The 22460-nt window shown below is 42.7% G+C and overlaps 2 protein-coding genes across 3 annotated transcripts in view; one reads left to right on the top strand and one right to left on the bottom strand.

Moving 5' to 3' along the window:
- GLS (glutaminase) overlaps window positions 1-9475 on the top strand; it is a 68361-nt gene extending 58886 nt beyond the window's left edge. Inside the window, exons 15-18 of one of the 2 annotated variants that reach the window (XM_054210308.1) lie at window positions 4360-4421; window positions 5469-5545; window positions 5724-5787; window positions 6145-9475. In XM_054210308.1, the coding sequence (XP_054066283.1) occupies window positions 4360-4421; window positions 5469-5545; window positions 5724-5787; window positions 6145-6301 (360 nt within the window). In that variant the 3' untranslated portion in view covers window positions 6302-9475. The remainder of the gene's footprint in view (window positions 1-4359; window positions 4422-5468; window positions 5546-5723; window positions 5788-6144) is intronic. The other variant, XR_008467872.1, reaches the window with a different exon arrangement.
- A 687-nt stretch (window positions 9476-10162) lies between these two features.
- Window positions 10163-22460, bottom strand: part of STAT1 (signal transducer and activator of transcription 1) — a 28132-nt gene continuing 15834 nt past the window's right edge. Inside the window, exons 16-24 of the mRNA XM_054210306.1 lie at window positions 21923-22021; window positions 21304-21439; window positions 19480-19535; window positions 18298-18392; window positions 15937-16076; window positions 14462-14647; window positions 13774-13849; window positions 13233-13335; window positions 10163-12256 (exon numbers count right to left, since the gene is read on the bottom strand). Coding sequence (XP_054066281.1) covers window positions 12233-12256; window positions 13233-13335; window positions 13774-13849; window positions 14462-14647; window positions 15937-16076; window positions 18298-18392; window positions 19480-19535; window positions 21304-21439; window positions 21923-22021 — 915 coding nt within the window. The 3' untranslated portion in view covers window positions 10163-12232. The remainder of the gene's footprint in view (window positions 12257-13232; window positions 13336-13773; window positions 13850-14461; window positions 14648-15936; window positions 16077-18297; window positions 18393-19479; window positions 19536-21303; window positions 21440-21922; window positions 22022-22460) is intronic.

Genomic DNA, 22460 nt, shown 5'->3' with positions numbered 1-22460 from the left:
AGAAATATTCCTAAAGGACCTTTCCTTGCTGGTTTCACCACCTGGATAATAAGGATTATATCCAGCACTCGGGAGAAGTGTTTGTGTACAAAGAGGGTTTCGTCATAGCTAAATGAGCAGTGCTCGGTATTTCTGGCGCAACGACAAGGGAGCTGTTAGGTTCGTCCGGCCTGGTGCATGCAGGTTTTATCTCCCATGTGACAAAAGGTGGAACAGTCTTCTCTCTGGGTTTGGTACTGCTGTACGGTAATGTTTGATCCAACTTTATAGTGAAGGCTCCATCCTTTCTCCTTTTATTAAATTCCCATAGTTAAAGAATCCTGTGCGGTAGAAAAAGGTAATTCATGGCTGTCGGATTGAAGGTAAACAGATGCTCTCTTCTCCTCCTCCTTGGAGTGAGAGGTGGGGGAGAGCATCTGTCATTTTGTCCTTGGCCAGCCTGGCCCAAACCACGACAAGGGGAAAATTATGTTCCTCAGTGCAGGTAACAGAAACACCAGTACTGAACGTGGCATATAGAAGATAATGAATCACTCGGTGAGGAACTCAGTGACAGTCTCTAAACACTTAAATTAGTTGCCTTGTCCCTTGTGCCCTACTTAGAGTGGATACAGCTCATCTGTCGTCTTCACTATTTTTTTTTTTTCTCACCTACACTTAAAAACCCCACATTTATGTTTGCCGCTCCCACTTCAGCGTTTCTTTGGCTCTAGATTTTCGCCGTGGGCCTGTTATTTCAGGCTGGTAAGCTGTGAGTTTGGGGGTAGAGAATTTTCACTTGAGTTTTTGAAGCCTTGATTGTGCTTGATTTTTTTTTTTTTTTATTGTTGCAATGATAACCCCTTACATGATGGTTTAATATATATGCCACTTAAATTAACAGCCTCTTGAAAACTAAGGGATGTTCCACAGCATGCTTGTGGGAACTGTATATTCTTACTTGGAATTCAAAAGGTATTTTCTATTTGCAGATTTTTTGAATTTTATTCTCGAATGAACTTTTTATGTCCATCTTTGTTGTTTATGGCTGCCTTTTGAGCAATTTTATTTCGCACCTTACAAAATCTGTTCATTTTTTGGCCTGGACTTTGCTGCTGGTAGAGCAGGGTGAAGTCACAGTCGAGGTGTGTTCCGTTGACAGCAGATACAGCCTAGTTCATCTGTAGGATCATTAAAGCCTCACGGGAAACGGGGGCAGGTTGCAGCTAGAGGGGGTTGTTTCAGCTGTGATGGCTCCGCTCTTGTCCGCTTTTTTCCAGCTTGAGTTCATTCCTGACCAGTTTTGGGTAATTATTCTGCTAATGATTGTCCTGCTAAACATGTTTTTCTCCTGCTTTGTGTATCCCGTTACCTTTACTGTTACGTAGGCAGCAGTCATATTTCCTCTCAAATTTCCTTCTTCTGAACTAAAGAAGCGGAGTTTATTTCTCTTCTGTCCGGACTTAAAGTTGTTTTTTTTTTTTTTTCTGTTTTGATCTGTCAAGAAGATCAGTTTTGTAATAATGCAACCTTGGATTTTATGTTATTTATACTAAGAAAGGAGCGGCTTTAACCTCTCCCAGATTGCTGAGAGACACGGCCTAAGATTATTGTGTTAGAAAGCCTCAGGAATCCCCAAATTACATTTTGTCACATCGTTATAGAAAATGAAAATGGCTTCTTAACAAAGTGTTCAGCTGAACCCAGAGAGATTCTTGGCCCTGGCTGCATTTGGAAAGTCATTTTTTGTGAGAGAGGAATGTGTGTTATTTTTATTTTATTATTTTAATACACATTTGCATTTCCCTGAAACATGAAGCAGCCCAGCCAAAATGATGGGTTACCTCTGAAGTGGTTTTTATGAAAGACAGGATGTCCTTTGTTCGTCCTAGATGCCGAGCAGGGGAGGGTGCTCGGCACCTGCAGGACCTCAGCTGTGCGAGTGCCACCCACCGGCTCTGCCCGCGGGGCACCAGCGGCGGAGCGATGCTCATCTCTTCTCGCAGCAAGGAGAACTCCCGAATCACCTTGATGGAAATTCGGAGTTTATCAAACTAAATTCCCCTTTCATGCCTGTGTTTAAATATAGTCTGCAGCCCAGTATCTGTAAAAGATGTGCATTCTTTTTAGGAGGCTTTAATATTTTGGTGTGACTGGGATGTTGTCCATTGAAAGCCCAGTGAGAGCACTCTGGGCTGTTGGCTGCCCTTAACTGGCCTTGGTGGGGCGAGTCTCTGCCTCCTCGACAGCTGCAGAAACCATGAGACGCAGCATCCCTGTGGGATGCTCCTTCTCGCGGTCCTGGCCCTGTGTGCGGGGCCGGGGGCTGCGAGGGGGTTGAGCCGGGCTGCGGGGTGTGGGGGGGAGAAAAAAGGGCTTTGGGGATGGGTGGGCTCAGCCAAGGCTGGCTGGCTCTGTATCCAGAGCAAAGCCCGTACTGATGGGCTGTAGCATTCTTGGTCACTGGTGTTGGTTTTTTGTTTTTTTTTTTTTTTAGGGGGTTTTCTGTGGGTTGGTGTTTTGTGTGTTTTTTTTTTTTTCCCCAGAAGCTTTAAACAAAAAAATCTTTGTGGGAGGAACAGAATGACTTCAGGTCTATCCTCTGTAGTGCTTGTGAGGAGGGCCTGGGAAATGATCACAGAATCACACAGAATGGTTCAGGTTGGAGGGGACCCTAAAGATCACCTAGTGCCAACCCCCCTGCCATGGGCAGGGACACCTCCCACTAGACCAGGCTGCTCAAAGCCCCATCCAGCCTGGCCTTGGACACTTCCAGGGATGGGGCAGCCACAGCTTCCCTGGGCAACCTGTTCCAGTGCCAAGTTTGGCACAGTTAAAGGTGGCTCAGGTGCTTTGGGCTCAGTGCCGGGTGCCCAGGGGCCCAGCTGTCGGTGCCGATGTGGTTTAGAAGCAGCCTGGGGGGTGAATGCTGAGCCTCCTGAGAGGGGATGGAGACCTGCAGGTCCTGCCGAGCAGGTCCCACGCCTGCTGTGCAAAGCTCCTCATGAGCCTCTTCGTGCAAGCTGAAGAGGAGCTGCAGGAGCTTGTGGATGCTGGAGTTAAGGAGTGTGGCTCCCTTTCCATCCAGGCTCTGTCTCCTTTTGCTTCAGCCGCTCTTTGCGTCAGCGCATATTTGAGGTGTAAAAAATAACAAGCAATTCCACTACTTTGGTTTATGAGACACGCAGATGTTGGCTCATCTGTGGCCTTGTGAAAATATGCCGGTGTTTTTGCAGAAATCTGTGGGAGACTTGCTTGTGGGCGGTGACTTTTTTTTTTGTTTGTTTGTTGGTTTCTTCTCCTCCTTGAGGAAGGTCAATGCGGCATCAGTTTTATCTCTGTTACTTGGCTGGTAGCAGCGACAGAACTTTGTAGACTCAAAAACCCACGCGGCATTTAGAAAGTTTGCTGGAAAATGCTGTGAAATGGTGCCTGGAAGCGGCCGTATCAGTTTGTGAAAGAAAGCTGAGGTGGGATGCTTAAAACCATCCATCTTGTCATTTTTGGCTCTTGTTAAAACTTTAAGAGTGGTTATAGTCAGGACGTGGTAAAAATATGCGTGGGACGAAGTTGGTAGCCTAACAGTATGGTTTCTTACTCGTTAATGCAGCTGAGAAAAGCGCTACTTGCTGGAGACTTTACCAGTGTTGTTTGACCTAAAAAGATCCTACTTTTGTCTGCCTTGAAACCTTGCTTTTCTTCTAGTGTTCATTATGGGATAGAATTGCTTAAAATTGTTTATTTGAAGAAAGCCTCTGTATTAGATGTACGCAAGGAAAATCTTTGATACAAAGCAAAACCAGTACCGTTTCTTCTCTTCTGCCAACGTGGGTATCTCTCAGTGTTATGAGTGTCCTTAATTAAAAAAAAAAAAAAAAAATCCATAAAAACAAAAATACCCAACAAAATCAACCCCCCCCCCCCAAACCCTCTTACTTTTCCAGAATGAATTCGTCTTACGAGGTATTTATTGTTTTTGAATTGTGCAAAGTGATGCTGTCTTGTAATTCAATGCTTGGTATCACTGGGCAATCAAAGAGAGAAATATGGATTGTGCATACAGCAAGGCTCCTTTTTTTTAATATATATATTTTTTTTTACCACAGTAGAATAGAAATGTGCATTTTATGACTCTCTGACTGTCTTTGTCTGTCTTTCCAAAGTTGAAGTCATACAAGTACTGGTAGCAAAGCAAGCTGGAATGAATTCTTCCAGTGTCTTAGACTGTACTGCAAAATGTGGCCAGGAAGGGGATAAAATTAACAGGTTCATAAGCACTGGACCCGCTGGCCCTGGCCACGCAGGGCTTTTCTGGGTTTTCCTTTTGTTTTCTTTTTGAGAAAAGAAGCTAAATAAACCAGCCTTCATCTCTCTCTGTAGGTGAAGTCTGTGATAAATCTGCTGTTTGCTGCCTACACGGGGGATGTGTCTGCGCTCCGAAGGTAAAGAAAAAAAAAAAAAAAGGAAAAAAAAAAAAAAAAGGGGGGGGGTGTTGGCAAAAAAAAAAACCCCAGTGCGGGGTCGGGAATAGGAAAGCTGCTTGTGTGGTATCTGCTGTTGTTTGTTTATGAATACGCTCCGTGTCCGTGTTGGGGACATCTGAGCTGCACTGGAGACTGAATGTGTTGACCCCAAAATAAAAACCCAAACAAAAAAACCCCCCACACCTAACCATCAAAAAGGTACCCTCACGCTATCCTGAAATCCCATTGTTTTCCCTTTCTTTGCATTGTACTGAAATAAATGTCCTTAACCTATAGTGATGGTAGAAGATCCTTGCTGTACTCTAGCCCGCTTTATAATTCAGCTCTGAAACTGCCACAAAAAGTCAGGCTGGGAAGTGCACGCCGTTGCTGGAGAGGTTGGGAAATGTAGCTTTGCTTTCTAAGTCCGGAGTGGAATCCGGCAACACATATAGTAATAATAATAAGAGACTAAGCATATTGATGTGGCTAGAATATACCTGAATATAGTTAGTTGCCGGAAAAATGTGTATGGTTTGGCTCTGCTGTCCCGGAGCACCGTCGTGTGATGAAAGGACTCCCCCAGTATCGTGACGCTGTCGGGGATTTGCAGACTTGGGAGCCCTTCCTGGGTTTCCTCAGCTGGCATGGATTTACTTTGCCTTCTATGACTTAGCTTGTCCCTGTTCGATGGTTTTTTTTAAAATGGGCGATGTTGACTGTTAGGAACCCTGCGAAGACATTTTTGTTTTATTTTTCTTTATACCACCTAGAGATCAGAGAGGGAAAATTAAGCCCCTACCTTATTTTTCGAGCCCAAGCAGTAAGGGCCCCGTTCGTTATACCTGAAGGCACGATGTGCTCTTGATACGGTTTCTGTCCTCTTGCAGCAGATGTTTCATCGTTTTGACATCAGGGTATTTGTTCCGTGCTAGTTTTGTAACTTGTTCTAATTGTGTAAGACTTCTCTGTAACCATGGGGGGTTTTGTTTTTTGTTTTGTTTTGTTTTTTCTTTTTATTTTTAGATTTGCTCTGTCAGGAATGGATATGGAACAGAGAGACTATGACTCCCGAACAGCCCTGCATGTAGCAGCGGCAGAAGGTAACGTCTCCTCCTAGGGGATTTGCTCTCCGTTAATGGAGTGTGGTCAGTTTTCCTTACAGTATCATCACTCTCTATACGTGCATACCTGCTTTTCAAAAACTTGTGCATATATGCATAGATAGATATATATATATATAAAAAAAAATGTACACTCACTATCCTGCTTTTCTTATAGGACACGTGGACGTTGTTAAGTTTCTACTGGAAGCGTGCAAAGTGAATCCTTTCCCCAAAGACAGGTGAGTGGGTTTACTGCGGGTTTGGAGGAGAGATGCTGTAAGGGCATCTCTCAAGCCCCCGTGAGGAGAGGTTCTCTGTCAAATAAGATGCCCCGTTGAGCTGGTACGAGGAGGCAGAAGGAACAGGGTCCTCCCGGTTCTCTGTAGGTTCTGCAGAGCCAGCAGGAATAAGAAATGGCGAACCATTAAAACCATTACTGAAAAGGTTATGCTCAACTCGCGAAGTATTTTCACAGTTACTGAACTTGGTGTGGTCTGCGAGCTGAATTATCAGCAGTTTGTAAAGAACTACGTGTTTGGTGCTTTTGGCTCTGTACTTGCGCGCCGATCTTAGAAATGCTGTGCTGCTTCTTGCAGGTGGAATAACACTCCTATGGATGAAGCTTTACATTTTGGACACCATGATGTATTTAAAATCCTTCAAGAGTATCAGGTCCAATACACGCCATCAGAGGATTCCAACAACGGAAAGGAGAACCGAACGGTTCATAAAAATCTAGATGGCTTACTATAATCGTCTTCAGCTAGATCCTAAGAATCAAATCACTTACCTATTTAATTGTGGTATACATAAGTAATGAAGAGCGTGTGTGTTTCTATCTGATAGTGGTATATATTTTACAGAAGTCTCTGTTACTTCAGTGTTATATTACAGGAGTTTCTATACGCACAGGACAAATCCAATCTCTCTCGAAACAAAACCAACTAAGAATCTCCCTCCATAATGTGAGCAATATTACCTCATGCTGCATATAATTGATGTGTAAAAATACTTAGCTGTTGTTGGCTTTACCGTGCACTACTTAATTTATTTTTGTGTTCTACGTGAACTCTAGTCTGTGGTCAGGAATTTTTCTGCTGCGTTTTCGTTTCTATAGCCCTCTGTTTCCAGTATGGCCAGGATGAGCCAGAGTACTGTCAGGTGTGAGCGTCAGTGAGGTTTTTTTCAAAAGCTGAGGATGCTGATGTAGATTTAGGCTGGGTGTGTTACGTAAGGATCTGCACTTATCTTTGGGAAAAAAAAAAATAAAAATTCCACACAACCTCGTTTACATAATATAAATATCAAAAGAGTGACAGTTGTCAATGGTCTAGGCTTGTTCTTAGAGATAGTCTTGTCAGGGAATCTGTTTTAAGGTTTGTTTGACCAAATGGCATAGGGGAATGTGTCTTGTAACATCACGCAGCGTTTAGTGGGGGTTTTGTTGTCGTTTTGGAAGCGTTTCTTTCAGTTCCCTTTGTCTCGCCTCCCTCCTCTCTCTCCATGTTCAGCTGCTAAAGTGCTTCCCCATCACTGGGGAAAGCGGGTGCTTCCACTCTGTGCAGTCGTGTTCCTTGCAGGGGTGTTTGCACTACAGCAAGCCTTGACGAGCTGCAAAACCCCCTTTCGGGCTCGCGTGTGGGGTTCTTGGCGGTTGCACCAGGAACCAGCGAGGGGAACGGAAGGATGCGAAAGGCAAAGTACTAAACCAAATACTGCGTGTAAATCTGACTTCATATAGGCTTGTAATAAGGAACACGGATGGAGTGAAACAGCTTTAAGGAGCATAGAGCCAATCAAAGCATGAGCAGAGCAGGAGATAAGCCAGATTTTTGGGTATGTTCTCTTCTTGCACTACCATCAACCAGGGAGCAGGATACTGCATCGGTGGGGTTTTGCTGGTGTAGAACAGGAGTTCGGCATCAGGAGCACAAGTAGGCGATGCCTTTTGTGGTGAACGGTGGCATTTATTGTCCTGCCACCAAAGCCAGCTCGGCACGTTCCCCATTGTGGGAAGCGTAGATGCAGATACTCGTCGCTTGCAGAAGTACAATGTTACGACAGTTCCCTATCCCGTGGGCAATTGCTTCTGCCAATCTTGTGGCGTAGAACCTCGGAAGTGAGCAGTCACTTAAAGTTAAGAGTTAGATTTTCACAAACCACCACAGTCGTTGGACACAGGCAGGAATTTTCGCACAAGAATTTTAGGCGAGAATTGTTTAGCACGTGGAAAAAGAGATTGTGCTTGAGAATTGTGTGTGTGGCTGTTTTTATCCTCGCACATAGCGTACAAGTCATTAGTAGATCTCAAAGTTCACATTTTCTGTTTAGGCACCAAAGTCCTACCAAAATAATGTCCAAATTCTTTCTAGAATGGCCCAAGCACTTTATAAAGATGATCTGAACCACATTATCCTCCTTTTGCAAATGGGTACACTCAGGCATAGAGAGAAGTAACTTCTCCGGAGTGACCCAGCAGGTCAGTACAGTTGAGAATAAATCCTCTCGAGTTCCTGTACAGTCTCTCGTCGATATGCCATACTGCCTCCCTGGCGGGAGGACAAACCACATGGAAAAGTGCTTGATACTCATCACTTCACTGACGGTGAAATCTTGCAAGAGTCTGAAAGTCGAAAGCCCTGAAATCACCTTTCCAAGCTGGCTGGCATGGTTATCAAACACTTTTTCTCAAGAATCTTACTGTTCTTAAGCAGCATTTTTTTCCCATCCCCTTCTCTTTTTTTTTCTTTTTTTTTTTTCTTTCTTTTTTCCTGAAGATCAGCTATTTTTCTGAAGGCTTTTAACTCATTCTTTTCACGTCCTGTGTCACAGCCACCTTAATTCTAATCAAGAGCTAACCAAAGTGGCCTCTGGCTCTTTATTGAGCCACGCTGGTCACCGAGTAGCCCAAGGCCTCTTCTCTGAACTAAATTCCAAGATATTTTCTCTGGTAACAGATCTGTCAACTTTAGCGTAGAGGAATATTTTCAGATGGATTCCAGTTTAGTATTCTGTATCTTAACGCTAATCTGACTTCTTCCATATTTTTTTCCCTATGAAAACATATCCTTTAGCTTCTCAGAAAAATACCTGATTTAGCTTAAGTGACACTTGCAGTGCTCAAACTGGCGTTTTTAACAGATAAGTACGTTATATAATCCATGTATCTACAAAAAACCCAAAGAAGGCATTTTAACTGAGTTAGCATTAAAGATCATGGCTGTACCTTAAATTTAAGGCTTTCCTGAAACTTACTGAGTGCTTTTAGCCAGTCTTAGCTTCAGTGCATTTTTGCTGGTTAGTTTTAGTATTTTCTCATTGTGAGAAGATGCATTATTTTGTAATGTCCAATTCAGCGATGCAGCTACTTAGACATGGCGTTATTTATAAATATAAATATATGCAGTACATTGGTTTGGCTGTTTATCATTCATGACACTGACATGTAGATTTTACCGTAAATGGCTTTTGGTTATCTTATCAAATGCTGACTTCCTTATGCTCCAAAGAGGATTTCCCCACACCTTTGTTTTTGTCATATATGTTTCTTCTGTATCACAACCTAAAATCATTAAGCTAACTTAATGCTTTGTACTCGGAAAGTGTGATAGTCTTAGCATTAATTAGCCTATCTTTGTGAACAAAATGTATTGTACCAGGTTTTTTTTGCTTCAGAGCTGGACTATCGGTGACTATACTTACTGGCAGTGTACAATTCTGGTCGTTGTAAACTGACTGGGCTGATCTTGACTTTTAGATTCTGTATTGTGGGGAAGAGACAGTGATGAATGTATTTCTAGCAGTTTCCCATGAATGAATCTAAACTTGAGCTGTACTGGTTCTGAAAATGAAAGTTATTTATTTTAAGAAATAAAATCCAGATAGTGTTGCTTTTTACAGCATAATAAATGGAAATACTGAGATGATGATGGTGGTGGTTTTTATTGGTTATCTATGTAGCTGCTCTTGAAATAAGCCTTCAGGCTGTCTGGGAAAACTTTGGTCATTTCCACTGTGCAAAGCTTACAAGAAATCAGAATGAGTTTATCTGATCCAGCTTTGTTTTGTTGGTTGGTTGGTTTTAAAAATCCTGTACTTCTGCCCTTTCACTGGTTGCTTTCTATTAATGCTGGGATTCTTAAGTGGCTTGGCCACGTGCCCTCAACAGCTCTAGCTTTCCCTTGCCTACTCTTCGCTCCCGCTATCCTTCATCTCACCAGCCGTTTCTTTCCTTTTATTATTCTCCTGGCTGTGTAGTTAATATAAAAGCCTGACAAATGTGAGACAAGGGCTCGTGCCACTTAATAGCCCCAGAGAAAAAGGGCGCAGCAGCGGGCCTGCTTGATAGCTCACAACGTTTAGCTATGGCTCAGTTATCCTACTGATCAACTCAAATTACAAACTGAAGTTTGGTCGAGGAAAGAAAAAAAAAATCAGTGATGTGATATAAGCAATAATACAGAGTTCTTAGAAGGTGGCTGTTAGAATAATTTTTTGTAACGCAAGACTGAGCCGCAACAATGCAGTGAATTTAAAGCACCTACACTGCCTTAGGCTTCAGAGCTGTAATGGTTTAGTTGCACAAACAAGTTCAAAATGAGACACACAGTAAACTATTGGCAGACACATTGTCTTTATAATAGAAGTAGCAAAAACACAAGAGAAAAGACAAAAGCGTCAACTGACAGTTCATTCCATTTACTTAAAATGGCTAAAGAATATTCCATCAAGGAAAAAAAATGTTGCTTTTAGAACTACCGGCCTGAATAAGGCCATTGCTCTACATCTCCCAAGAAAACTTCACCCTGGTCAATAAACTGAAGTATAAAAGTAATGAAAACAAACTGCTGCATATAGAACATGAGTACAACCTGTAGCTCGAGAAAGAACTATCTCATTTTTTTGTATTACAATAAAGATACAGATTCAGCTACATATCAGATAAAAGCATGAATTCACCGATTGTGATACTGTGTAGCACTTTTAACCTCAGTAACCTGGGGTACCTAAAAGAAGTCAGTTTAGCAATGCTTTCTATTTAAATATGTACATTGCGTGCTCTAGGTCCTTTAAATTTTCTTTCTTTCTGGCTTTTGCAGGGGGCACATCAGTCTTCCTGGGCACAGCACAATAAACGGAACCAGTTATTTATTTTCTAAGCAGCAGCTGCTCGATCTAGCATTTCTGAATGGCAGAGAAGTAGGTCCGCAATCCCTGTGAGCCACGCTGGCCCCTGCTGCCCTGCCAGGCGCTGGGCATGGGCAGCACTTGGTTGAGATGCCCTGGAGTCTCAGACTGGTTGAGGTCGGAGGGGACCTCTGGAGGTCATCTCGCCCACCCCCCTGCTCAAGCAGGGCCACCTAGAGATGGCTGCCCAGGTCCTGTACCTGAACATGCAGGATCCAGCGTGAGTGTTCTGCAGTCCCTTTGCTCGGCAGCATGCTAATTGGCAGTCTGGACTAACACGTGCCCCTTGGACAAGAGACCAGCTGCTTAAGACGACCTTGACTCTTAACTATGAGTTGTTAATTATCCTTGAACACATAGAGAAACAAATCTGTTCCTCCTCTGGCGGAAGCACAGCTTCATCCTTTCAGTACTAAAGACTGAATATCCTGCAGCCATTACTCAGTATAAATTCAACTTTTTCACTTTCCTGCGCCTTCTCCCTAATTGCAAAACTTCTTCATCATCAAAGCCTGTAGGGTCTTCTAGCTATTCAAATCAACAGTTAAATAAATGCCCTGATTCCTAGTGCATGAGAAAATGAAGTTCCTTTCCACCTGTTATAACCTAAATGGGGCATGTATTATTGTAAAAGATATAAGTGACCAGATCCTGACCTTGGTAGATTAAGCACCATGAGTAAAACCATACTCCAACTGTTTGGTACTCTTCAGGAGTAGGTTCTCATTTTGTCCAAAGAGTGTGCTGCTGGACAGCATGACCACAGTCTGTACAGGCTGTAGTCTCGATTGTACGTGTTGAGTTCCAAGCTCAGCATGTGCCAATGGAACTTTAAGAGTGTCCTAAGAATTGCTCTTTATGAGAAAGGTTGTGCTAAACATCCCACACAAGAAGACCTTGCCTTAAGAAACAAGAAAAAATGAAACGCAGATACTACTTTCGGCTAAGTTCTCTCAGGATGCCATGCCCTTAGAAAAGATAAAACCAGGACACACTTCAGCACATGGATTCCATGCGGTATATACCTGCAGTGTTTCTCTTCTTTCTGTGATGCAGATGAAAATTCAAAGTTGTGAAAGTTCTTCAGAAGCAGTTAAGCAGAAGGTGCAAGCTTTCTGAACAGAACCTCTGCAAAAGAACTAGCTTTACTTTGAAGCTTTCCATGTACAGCCAACTGTTCTAAACATTAAATTTAACTAATTGCCTTAAAGAAAAAATGCGTGTTTCTCCCATCACTTTCGCTGAGGACCTCTCATTCCTATCCTCCGCTCTGGCACAATATCTCACTAACTGGAAATTCTTTAACAAAGAACTTCTAAATAAAAGAAGCACACGAGAGAAGGCTGCTCAGACTGCTGCTTATATTCCCGTTAGTTAAAAATTGCTACTGGACCTTCAGGTTGAGAAACCAAAGAACTGAAGTGGAGCGTGTCACCAAGCCACTGACTGCAGAGCAGGATGCATAAGCTAATCAGCTGTGCTAATGATGCCCAACGTTTAAGTTGAATATGCTGAACACATCTGCAACAAGAAAAGTACACGTCAATTAAACAAGCCAAGTAAAGCCCTAATGCTCTAGTCTTTGCTAACCGCACAGCACAAATGGGTCTTCCCCAAATAGCACCAGATTCACATTTTAGGATCAAACTACCCTGAGGAAAACAAAAAGCCATGCTTTAATTGGGATTTTTTTTTTTTTTTCCTGAAGTACACCCCAACAGGACAACACTGCTCAGTTAACAGGCAGTACCTCACAGCCATGGGCAGGGCAATGCTTCCAAGCTGCCTATCTGCTCTAGCTTCCCTCCCCACCCAGACCCCACAGGAAGGACTACAGCATTACTCCTTCCTGTCCTCCCCCTGCAAAATACACACTGGAAGCTTTGCTCTCCTTTTCTTCACCCCTAGCCCCACAAACTTCTCCTATGAGAGGAGCACCTCTGCTATGAGGACAGGCTGAGAGAGTTGGGGTTGTTCAGCCTGGAGAAGAGAAGGCTCCGGGGAGACCTTATAGCAGCCTTCCAGTACCTGAAGGGGGCCTACAGGAAGGATGGGGAGGGACTCTTTAGCAGGGAATGTGGTGATTTAGATCAGATCTTGGGAATTCTTTACTGTGAGGGTGGTGAGACACTGGAATAGGTTGCCCAGGGACGTTGTGGATGCCCCATCCCTGGAAGTGTTCAAGGCCAGGCTGGATGGGGCTTTGAGCAGCCTGGTCTAGTGGGAGGTGTCGCTGCCCATGGCAGGGGGGCTGGAACTAGATGATCTTTAAAGTCCCTTCCAACCCAACCCATTCTATGATTCTAAACAAGTGGAAAGAACAAGTGATAGCAATCTGAGCCTAACTCTGGATTCCCAGCTTTTCCTACGCGTTTGAAGAGATGTGTTCTGAAGCGTTAGCTTCTCTTATGTGTCTGATGTATGTTTGAAGGGGAGAAAAAGCAAAAAAAAAGTTCCATCTCAACCCTCTTGCAAAAGGCTGGTTTGTGATACATACCACAGTATCAATCTCTGCTGAGCCCACCATCCGAGACACCTCATCGAACTCTTCAGGAGACATGGGGAGCAGGTTTTCTGGAGACTGGAGCCTGGAAGGGTGGCTAATACAGGGAGGAGAGCGGAGACAAACCTTTACTAGAAGTGAGGCACAGCTGGGCTACCATGTCTGGCTCTGAGTCCAGAAGGGCCACTAGGGAGGTCCCTTGTGGAGAAGACAGCCTGTGAAAAATGCACCATGCTTTGCAAAACCAGCATGGTTTTAAATGAAAACTGGGAAGACTAGTCAGTGAGCTACATTCTAACCACATTCCAACAAGTCTTCATGAACTTGCTTTTCAAGGAATTATTTGCTAGAACAACTACCTGCCAGTTTCTAGGGTTTTTACTTAAAATCGTGTTTCAAACACAGCACAGTATGACTGTGGTGTGATCATATCCTCAAGGAGAAAGAGGCTATGCGTTAAATATTGTGAAGACACATGAACTACAGCTGAAAAATTATCACTTCCTAGAAATCCAGCATTTCTGTGGAAACTTACACTTCAGATACAGAGATTAACTCAGTCTTGATGTAGCCGTTTCCCTTGGGGCCATCCAAATCCATAGGCTCTGGTGCTTGAAGGAAAAAAAAAAAAAAAAAGCTTATTTTTTTAGCAGTTTACCTCACACTGGCATCTTTATTGTGTCAAAAATAAAGCCTGTGATCCAGAGAATACACAAGTCTCTCTCACACACATTTTACAGCACTACGGTTAATCCATTCCATTTTTTAGTCAAATTTTCTCTTTTGCCTTTCCCCTATAAAAAATGAGGAACAAAACTTCCCCTTAATTTTGATGTAGCTGTACCAACACACGCTGCCAGGCCCACACAACCAGGATCAGTCCTGTGAAATACCGTAATGTGAGTCCAGCTGTTGGTGGGAACCTACGTCTCTGAAATATCTCACAGGCAGACGTGAAACCTGAATTAGAGGGCCAGCAACAGTTATGTTTTCAGTTTTTGATCTGGCTACATCTCATGTTGTGCCTCTTTAAAAACAGACATTTTCTTAACCTACTAAAGCTCAGGTACCTGCTCTCAACTTTCAGCTGAGTTGGGTTAGGCTGCAAAGACGCTTAGTCCAACTGCTACCCTGTCTTTCCACGCCACAGAAATTATACAGTGCCCAAGTATCTCAAGAACAAACATCACACTTAGGCTGTATGAGCCGTTTAGAGCACTCACCCTCCTTAGGCCTGGAGTAGTATTTGCCGAAGGCATTGTCTTTGGGTATGTTTGGGTACAGAAACCTCAGGGGATTTTCAGGAATGTTTTCAGCTGCCATCACTTTGTAGTTGCGAATGATATCAGGGAAAGTAACAGCAGAGAGCTCCTTCTTGGTGTATGGTTCTACTGAATGGAACTGGGGCTCTGCAAATGAGAAGAGCAGCAACTTTTAAAGGTGCTTTCAAAGCTTTTTCTAGAACTGCCCAGAAAAGGTGCAGCTCCTTCCACAAATTCAGAGGTCGTGTGAGCTTACCTGAATTACACCTGCTGTGCTGCAGTTAAGTATTCAATGATCGTCAAAGGGAGCACAATTGCTTTGTGGGGCAGGAAGGCATATGGGGGGATAGCATATAGTGATAGTTCTTCGTGTATTTTATACTGAGTGATCCATGGAAATGAACTGCAGTATTTCATTCACTAATTTAAGTTGTGCTACCTTTTTAACCTTCTTCCAAATGACGTCATTCAAACTATATTGCCTATTAGGAAGTTTGAGCCTAATAAAACCACTTGAGGCTCTTATGACTCATAAAGAGAGCCAGATACAGCCTCCCTGAATGCTCAAAATACCGTCACCCTTCTTTGCTCAATTTTTGGATGCCTTAGGTATGAAGGCAGCAAAGAGAAGCGAGTCATCCAAGTACATTCAGCAGTTTCTCTTCCAGCTGTTGTAGATCTTGGGCTCATCCAAGTGAAGTGTAAACAGCTGTAGCATTCTGCCCGGTGGGGCTGATTTAAGTAGTATGAGAAGGGAAGATCCCTGATTGGATATAGGGGAGATTATATCTTTTTTGCAGTTTTTAAGCCTGTAGGCTTCCTTGAATAGATAGTAGCTGAGCTAACTGAAGAACCAAGCTCTTCATCTGGAAATGGGAGGAAGGAGAACTGCTAGAGAAATGAAGTAAGTGACCACGTGGTTTATCTGGGAAGAATGTGGGAAGGAACAAATGTGTTGGACTGTGAGTTAAAGAAAGCATTGCACAAGCTGGAATAGGGGCAGAGAACAATAGTAGAGGTGGCTGAATGTGGCTGCAAGTGAACTTTTCCTGGGAGAGAAATCTCTGATGTGGAAGATGGTGTGGGTTTGGAGGGAGATGCAGATGTTTATGTACTAAAGGTGTCTTGCTAAGAGTGAACTTAAGGAGGCAGGGGAGACAGTCTAGTTTGTCCTCAACAAAATTCTAGGCCAGAAGCAGTACCTGGGAAGCGTTACTAGTCCTAGCTGAAACCTTGAATAATCTACTGTGTGGCTTATGAGCTAAGCCAATTAAGTCATGTGTCTACTATTGCTTGTGGCCTGTTGCTTTTAAGGGTGAGGACTGCTAGCATGGTGTGTTGTATTGGTTCTCAGTGTGAAAAACAGCATAAAAGACTTCTTGTTCTGATATAAGCTTCTATTTTGAAGATAAAGATGTTCTTTGTTACTGACTTACCATTTTGAGATCCTTCTACCCAAGTAAATGTGATTGCTCCTTCTCTGCTGCTTTCGCTGAACCTTAGTAAAAATGTTCCCGGGCTCTGGTCCTTCAATAAAGCACGTTCTTTCTCTTTACTGATGAAACCCATGATGCAGCTGTAACATGGAAAAGAAGAAGTTGAGTTTACTCATAAACATAAAATCTAAGCTGCATTGGGCTACCTAGGGAAACTGAAAACCTCTTGTCACTTAAAAGAGCTGAAGTACTTGTAAAAGCCTCGCGGAAGGCTTTGTCCTGTGAACAGCTGGAAAGCTAGCAGTAGGACTGACAGGCTGGAGCTGCCCTGTGGAAGCCACAAATCATCACAGCTTCTCTCAGCGCTCTTCCTTTTGCCTGGTGGCATATACAAACTTTTTCTGGAGCTCAGAATAAGAGATTGTCTTGTGCTGTTGAAGCTGGGCTGCAGAAGTAAAGTCATACGCGTGCAATATGGTCAAGATGCCAGCTAGTGGTTTTAACTTCAAAAATATATTAAGGAACAGTTGCTCTCTTTAGCTGATGAAACCAAGTTTACGAGCTAGATGAGCTGTTAAGCTTGTGTGACTTCAACCCCCCAAATTCACTACGCTCAGTAAATGTCATTGTGTAGGCAAGGAGGCCAATGTGGTGATTATAATGGATTGGTCTGAACAGGCCCTGAGGAGGGAGTACTGAGGCACTGGGGCCTAACCCTAGTCAAACCCTAACTGCTTTTTTTTAAAAGGTCAGAATTTCTTTATACTGCTTCTTACTCCTTAAAATACTCCATCAATAATGAAGTTTTGAGTGCTACTACTGTCCTTCTGTGCATTAAGTTCGGGTAAGTGCTTTTTGCACAAAACCTACTAAATAATAATGATTTTGCTTAGAATTTCAGGTACTGTAAACTGCCCTGTTTTGTGGGGTGTGGGGTTTTTTGTTGTTTCTGTGGGTTTTTTTAAATGGCATCCTTCAGGTAACAAATGCGTTTGGTAGTAAATGCACTGTGTATAATGAAAGTCACTAGCCTTCCCATTCCTCCAGTATGAAGAAAGGCAAGTGTTCTTGAGGCTGTAATGCTTATTCTTTTGTATACAAGGGGAGTCTTTGTCCTAATGAATACTATAGATTTGTCTCTTTCACGCTCAAGTATCATTGCAGTTTTCAAGAGTTTTCCCTCCAGTTTTCCTTTTTGCCTTTCTAGAAAGCAAAGATCTGTGAGTACCCAACAAAGTCAGCTGAGAGAGGAAAAACTAAGAGTACTAAATCTCTGGTTTTGATTACATCCAGGATTTAACTCGCACCTCCTCTTTCTGTTAAACCCTATCCAGGGGATTGCTCTCATAACTGAGAGCAATGAGTAATGCTACTCAGGACTGTACACTATCAAAACCACATGCAAAAACAATCCTGTAGGCACGCAGCCACGCTGAGGCAGAACACCAAGTGGGGCAGAGCTGCAGCTCTGCTTCAGTAATGGTGGCAAAAGTTCCCACTGCACTGAAGTCCGGTTAGCTGAGAAATATGTAGGTTTTAGGCAGTGAAACAAGGCTTGTACTATAAAGGGCTTTGACAGAGCTCATCTGGAGTGAGGGGGTAATAATTTGAAGTCTGCTGCTAAATGTAGCAAGACAGCAATGCCGCTGGTGTAGGTCCTGCATCCTAGGCTGCACTATTGACAGGGTTTCGTAGCATGGCTAAACCTAAAATGCAGGATTGTGACCTTGGCTAAACCTGTTTCTGGCTGCAATTACTTCTGAAATTGGAAATACCAGAATAAAAAGTTTACTAAATCAGTACTAAAGGGGAATCAGAACCGGTTTTCCACCTAGCAGAGTCTTCCTACTTAATAACACTCTATTAAAAACCAGTACAGACTACTTTCTGGACTCAGTGCAGATACAGAAATTCAGAGTCTGGCTGCTGCCACCTATAGGATGCTCGCAATAACGTTTCCTTGTGCATAGGCTTTTTTTTTTTTTAAGATGGATGACTACTTTATGACTTTGTTGTACTTCAGTCCTCCCTATCAAACACAAAAGAGGCTCTGTTCCAGGGAAAGAACCTACTTACGGTGGGAGAAGAGGCAAAAAAATAATAATCTAACGTTCACAGCTCAGCTCTGTGACTTAAATGGGACAGCTTGGTCATCTAACTTTTTGCTTTAAGCAGTTGCCTTGTTAGAGGCTTCCTCACTACTAGCATTCATTTGTCTCAGGTTCTTCTGGTTGCAACTTCCACTTTATTGGATCCAAAGTATCTGCACAAACAACCTCACAACCTGAAGATACAACTGCGAGCCTAAATGAGAGGTCTGAGGCAATGACGGCATCTTTGTTAACTTCACTCAGGTCTTACCCATCATTCCAGAGACACAGGAGGTGTTTCTTAATAAGCTCCAGGATTCCCTCAATCCACAGCCAAAAGGGGAAATTTTTATCGTTTATGTTTTCCTGAAATTCAAAATATGGAAAAGCAGCAGTGAGAGGGGGGAGAACAAGGATAATGAAACATGAGTTTTGTTAAGCAGAGAGGAAGCAAGCTCTCAATCCTGCCAGCATCTACTTGTTCTTGTATTTTTCTCCCCTCTTTATTCTTTTCCACCCTCCCTGTATTCTCTTATGAGTTTTTTTTCCCTTTCTGTTTCTCTACTCCAGAAGGACAGAAACTGTTGGGAACAAAGCATGTACTGAATCTTAAAGCAAGAGGCAGTGTGAGAAAAATGCCTGCCTGAGCCTACAGGACCCACAAACGTGTGATCCATCACGTCATGCAATGACATTGGTCTAAGAGCAGAGAAAAGGCTCTGGTTCCTGCCCGGGCACTGTCCTTATTGGAGCTCTTGGACGTCCAAAACAACCCATGTGGCTTTCAACCAGGCTGGCTAGGAGAACAGCTTAAGGACACTTTCTGTTCAGGCTCAGATTTCAATTCTTTGAGACACCCATATTAATGAACTTGAGTGCTTGTAGCTCACCAGAGCTTTGCTCTTCCTCTGGAGTATGCTCCTGACTGTCGTCACTTCCTGCTTATCTATACCACTTTGGGGTCTAAAGCCAAAGAAAATGTGTCTTTGCTGCAACCAGGCTTATGAAATCTCATGTGTCTTTCTGCCATCATGCTGACCCTCTTGGCTGCCCTGTGCTAATCCTCGCCCTAATCCAGTTGCCCATAGTCTGGGAAATGTCCTTCGCTATGGCTCATCTTGCTGATTATTTTGACACTTTCTGTAATGGTTAAAATGGAGAACTATTCTATTAATAGCAACTGCATTAATAATAATGAAGACACTGTGTTTGAAAGATGCATTTTTCTATATAGCTCATGGCTCAAAGCAATCCCAAAATAATCTAGTCCTTGCTATTACAAGCTCTTTTTCCTCCTGCTGCTATTTTAACCTCACCACCAAAACTCCCCACAACCACATAAGCTCTACAATAATTAGGGTACGCTACTGAAAAAGAAAGCACCCTGGAAAAAAACCAAACAAACCAAGAAAAAGCTCCCTCTTCCTTCTCAGTTCTTAAACTGTGTTCGTACCTTGCAGAATCTTGTCCAAGGAATAAGGCCATCATGAGATCCTCCACTTGTTGGCCCTGAACAGAATAAATTGACTTCAGTCATGTTCCATAAGTTACTTAGTAAGGCTGAAAGGAAAGTACTTAGAGCAGCAAGTTCTGAGTGTTTATTTACAACTCTGAACTGTTGGACTAAGAAAGAAAAGAGATGGAAGGCCACTGTATTTTCACGGCTAGTGCAGGGAGAGATTGCAAAGTTCCCCTCTGGAGAAGTTCACTGCACCAGAACGACCAAATGATTTAAACAGACCTTGTGTAATGGGAACCAACTCATTCTGACACTTTCTACGCTGTGCTACACCTAATGCTTGCCAGTTTCAAAATCCTTCCTGGAAGGATACAGAAATCTTGCATGTTTCTTTTCCACTGAAACTGCAACCTGTGAGCTTTTCCATAGGAGCTCAGCAGACCCTACAATATCTTTTTGAGATTAATCACCTGAGATTCTGGTGACTTGTAGGCTTTTGCCCCAGAAACTCTTGACTCCTAGGGTCTGCCCCAACCACAGACCCATCTCATTCCTGTTGCAATCATTTCCCCCTGCCTTGCTTTTATGTCAAGTGTTTCATAACCACGTCCAAACCACAAAGAAAATACTATGCTGTGACTACGCCAGCTAGAGCTTTGCAGACCCCGACTGTATTCAGAGCCAAACTCCTTCCACTACAGATCATACTATGGATTTCAATACAGTTAGAAATATGCTGCTTTTTTCTCTCTCATCTAAAAATAAATTGGGTTAGGGAGCTTGTTTCTGATGCTGCTATCACATCACAAAAACAGCAGGCAAGTTGTATCCTGGCACCCTGTTAGATTCTGTGTCCCCTTGCACTAAGGAGTCCTGAATATATAGTGTTCAACTACCTGGATTTTTTTTTCAGTAGTGAAATACTTTTAGCTGCAGAGCTTGTTACCAGAGATGACAAAATGTCTAAAGCTCTGACATGAAGTTGACCATAGAAATATGTCAGCGGTCACTTTGTCTTCATGATGGTTAATTAAATAAATTACTCTCCTTGCAGAATTCTGAAAAGTAATCTATTAAACCAGAAAGCTTTTTGTTAGATCTTATGTCTTGGGGAAATTAGAGGAAGAGAATGAGAGACTGGAATGCTGTACTTGCCACTTAGACCCACTAGTGTCAAATCCCTTTAAATAAAATGCTTCCTGAAACTTAAGGTTAGTGGAATATACTGAATCAACAGTATTTTTACCTGGAGTCTACTATGCAGTGTCAAGTGCCCTGCCTATCAGGCAAACTGACAAGGTGTTTGGAAACAAAACTCATGGCTGATTAGGCCTTTTACTGAGGACTCTCATCTAGATTTTCCATTTGATACCCTTTAATAGTTTCATAGTGTTTGCACTTTGATATTGCAACTGTGTTTATGCACACAGAGTAAACCCCCACTGCAGCTGGGGGCATGCATGAAGTTAAAATTAATGCAGACGGACTTAAAACCAAAACAAAAATGCCAAGAAACAACCACCTCAAAGACTGACTAAACAAGCGCATTACTTCAGTAGCTCTTCAAAAGGCAGAAATAGCCTGCACTGCCCTAATGCACAGAACTCCGAAGTTAGAAGTGCAGATTTTTTTTGTGACTCGACCTTCACTTACAAACTCTACCATACTGAAAACTGGAAAACACGTCATTGCTATAAAGTGATATTGTATGAGGGGGGAAAAGGCATGAGAGGAAACGAAAACTTAAAATAGATTGCAGAAAAGATGTAGAATTAGCTTCAATTCAAAGAGTCCGCCTGTGATGGAAGCGGACCATACCAAGCAGCTTCTCTCCCAGCATGCTCAGCTGATCTGCATTGAGTCCTCTCTTTGTTACAGAAGAAAACTGCCAGCTCAGAACTTCAGAAAGTTTAGACCACTTCGCATAAGGTGGATTCAGAAAGAAGGACAAGTTCTAGAATGGAAGGGAAAAATACATTCTATGGTTATAAATGTTAATTTTGGAATGCCATTTGAATTTACAAAAGTATATTGCCAAAACAAAATGCAGGTTTAAGAACGGACGTCAACTTGAGACTGGCTGCTATTCTGACAGGCACTCTTTATCAGGAGAAGCAATCTCTGGGACTCTGCTTTGGACATGTCTTCTCACAGTGGGCAGAATTACTAGATTACTCAAATACAGTGTATTTGAATTCTTGAATGCTTATTTGGCTTCTCACTGTGTATACTGAATATAATGTATACTGTCCTTATGTGGGTTTCAAACACTGTCCTGTTTAGGATAGGGAAGTAAGTCACTGTGTTTCTCTCTCTGCATCTCAAAGCCATTAAGAGTCACCTGCGTGGAAAGAGTGCAGCAGCCATTTCTATACAGACAATGCTTGAAAATTACGCATAGTGTTTCTGATAACAATTTTTTTTTTTTTGCAAATACCTTGGGATCAGTAGACAGCATGTTGAACCATAAGATAGAAGCCCATCCACTTGGAAGCTGGCTCACGTTTGAGATCACAACAATGGGAAGCGATGTGGTCTGAGAGGGACACAAAAGGAAACATGTCAGACCATCCTCTACCGCTGCTGCAGTCCTCCTCTCGAGTACCCACAGAACCACTTCCATCGTAATTCCCTGCTTGCATGGTCCTAACTTTCTCACTTAAAGTTTGTATGTAAGGGATAAAATATCAGTATGAAGTACTAGAAAGGCTTTGATTTCGTGTCAGTTATGACAGCGCTGATAGAATGGTAGAATTAATAGCATATTGCTTCTGAAGTAAAAAGAAACCGGTACCTAGAGCGCTTAAAAACCAGGGCTGGTTATCAGACACTTTGCAAAGCACATCTACGCTTTATTTACCCAGAGATTTGATAGCATCCTCACTGTATGTGTCTACACAGAGATGTTGTAAAGTGCAATTCATGTATTTTGAAATAACTGAAAGTGCTTGATATCACAATAATTAAAAAAATAT

This window comes from Rissa tridactyla, chromosome 7 (genome assembly GCF_028500815.1).
Source record: "Rissa tridactyla isolate bRisTri1 chromosome 7, bRisTri1.patW.cur.20221130, whole genome shotgun sequence".
NCBI lineage: Eukaryota > Metazoa > Chordata > Aves > Charadriiformes > Laridae > Rissa > Rissa tridactyla.
This window is presented reverse-complemented; position numbering and strand designations above follow the sequence as displayed.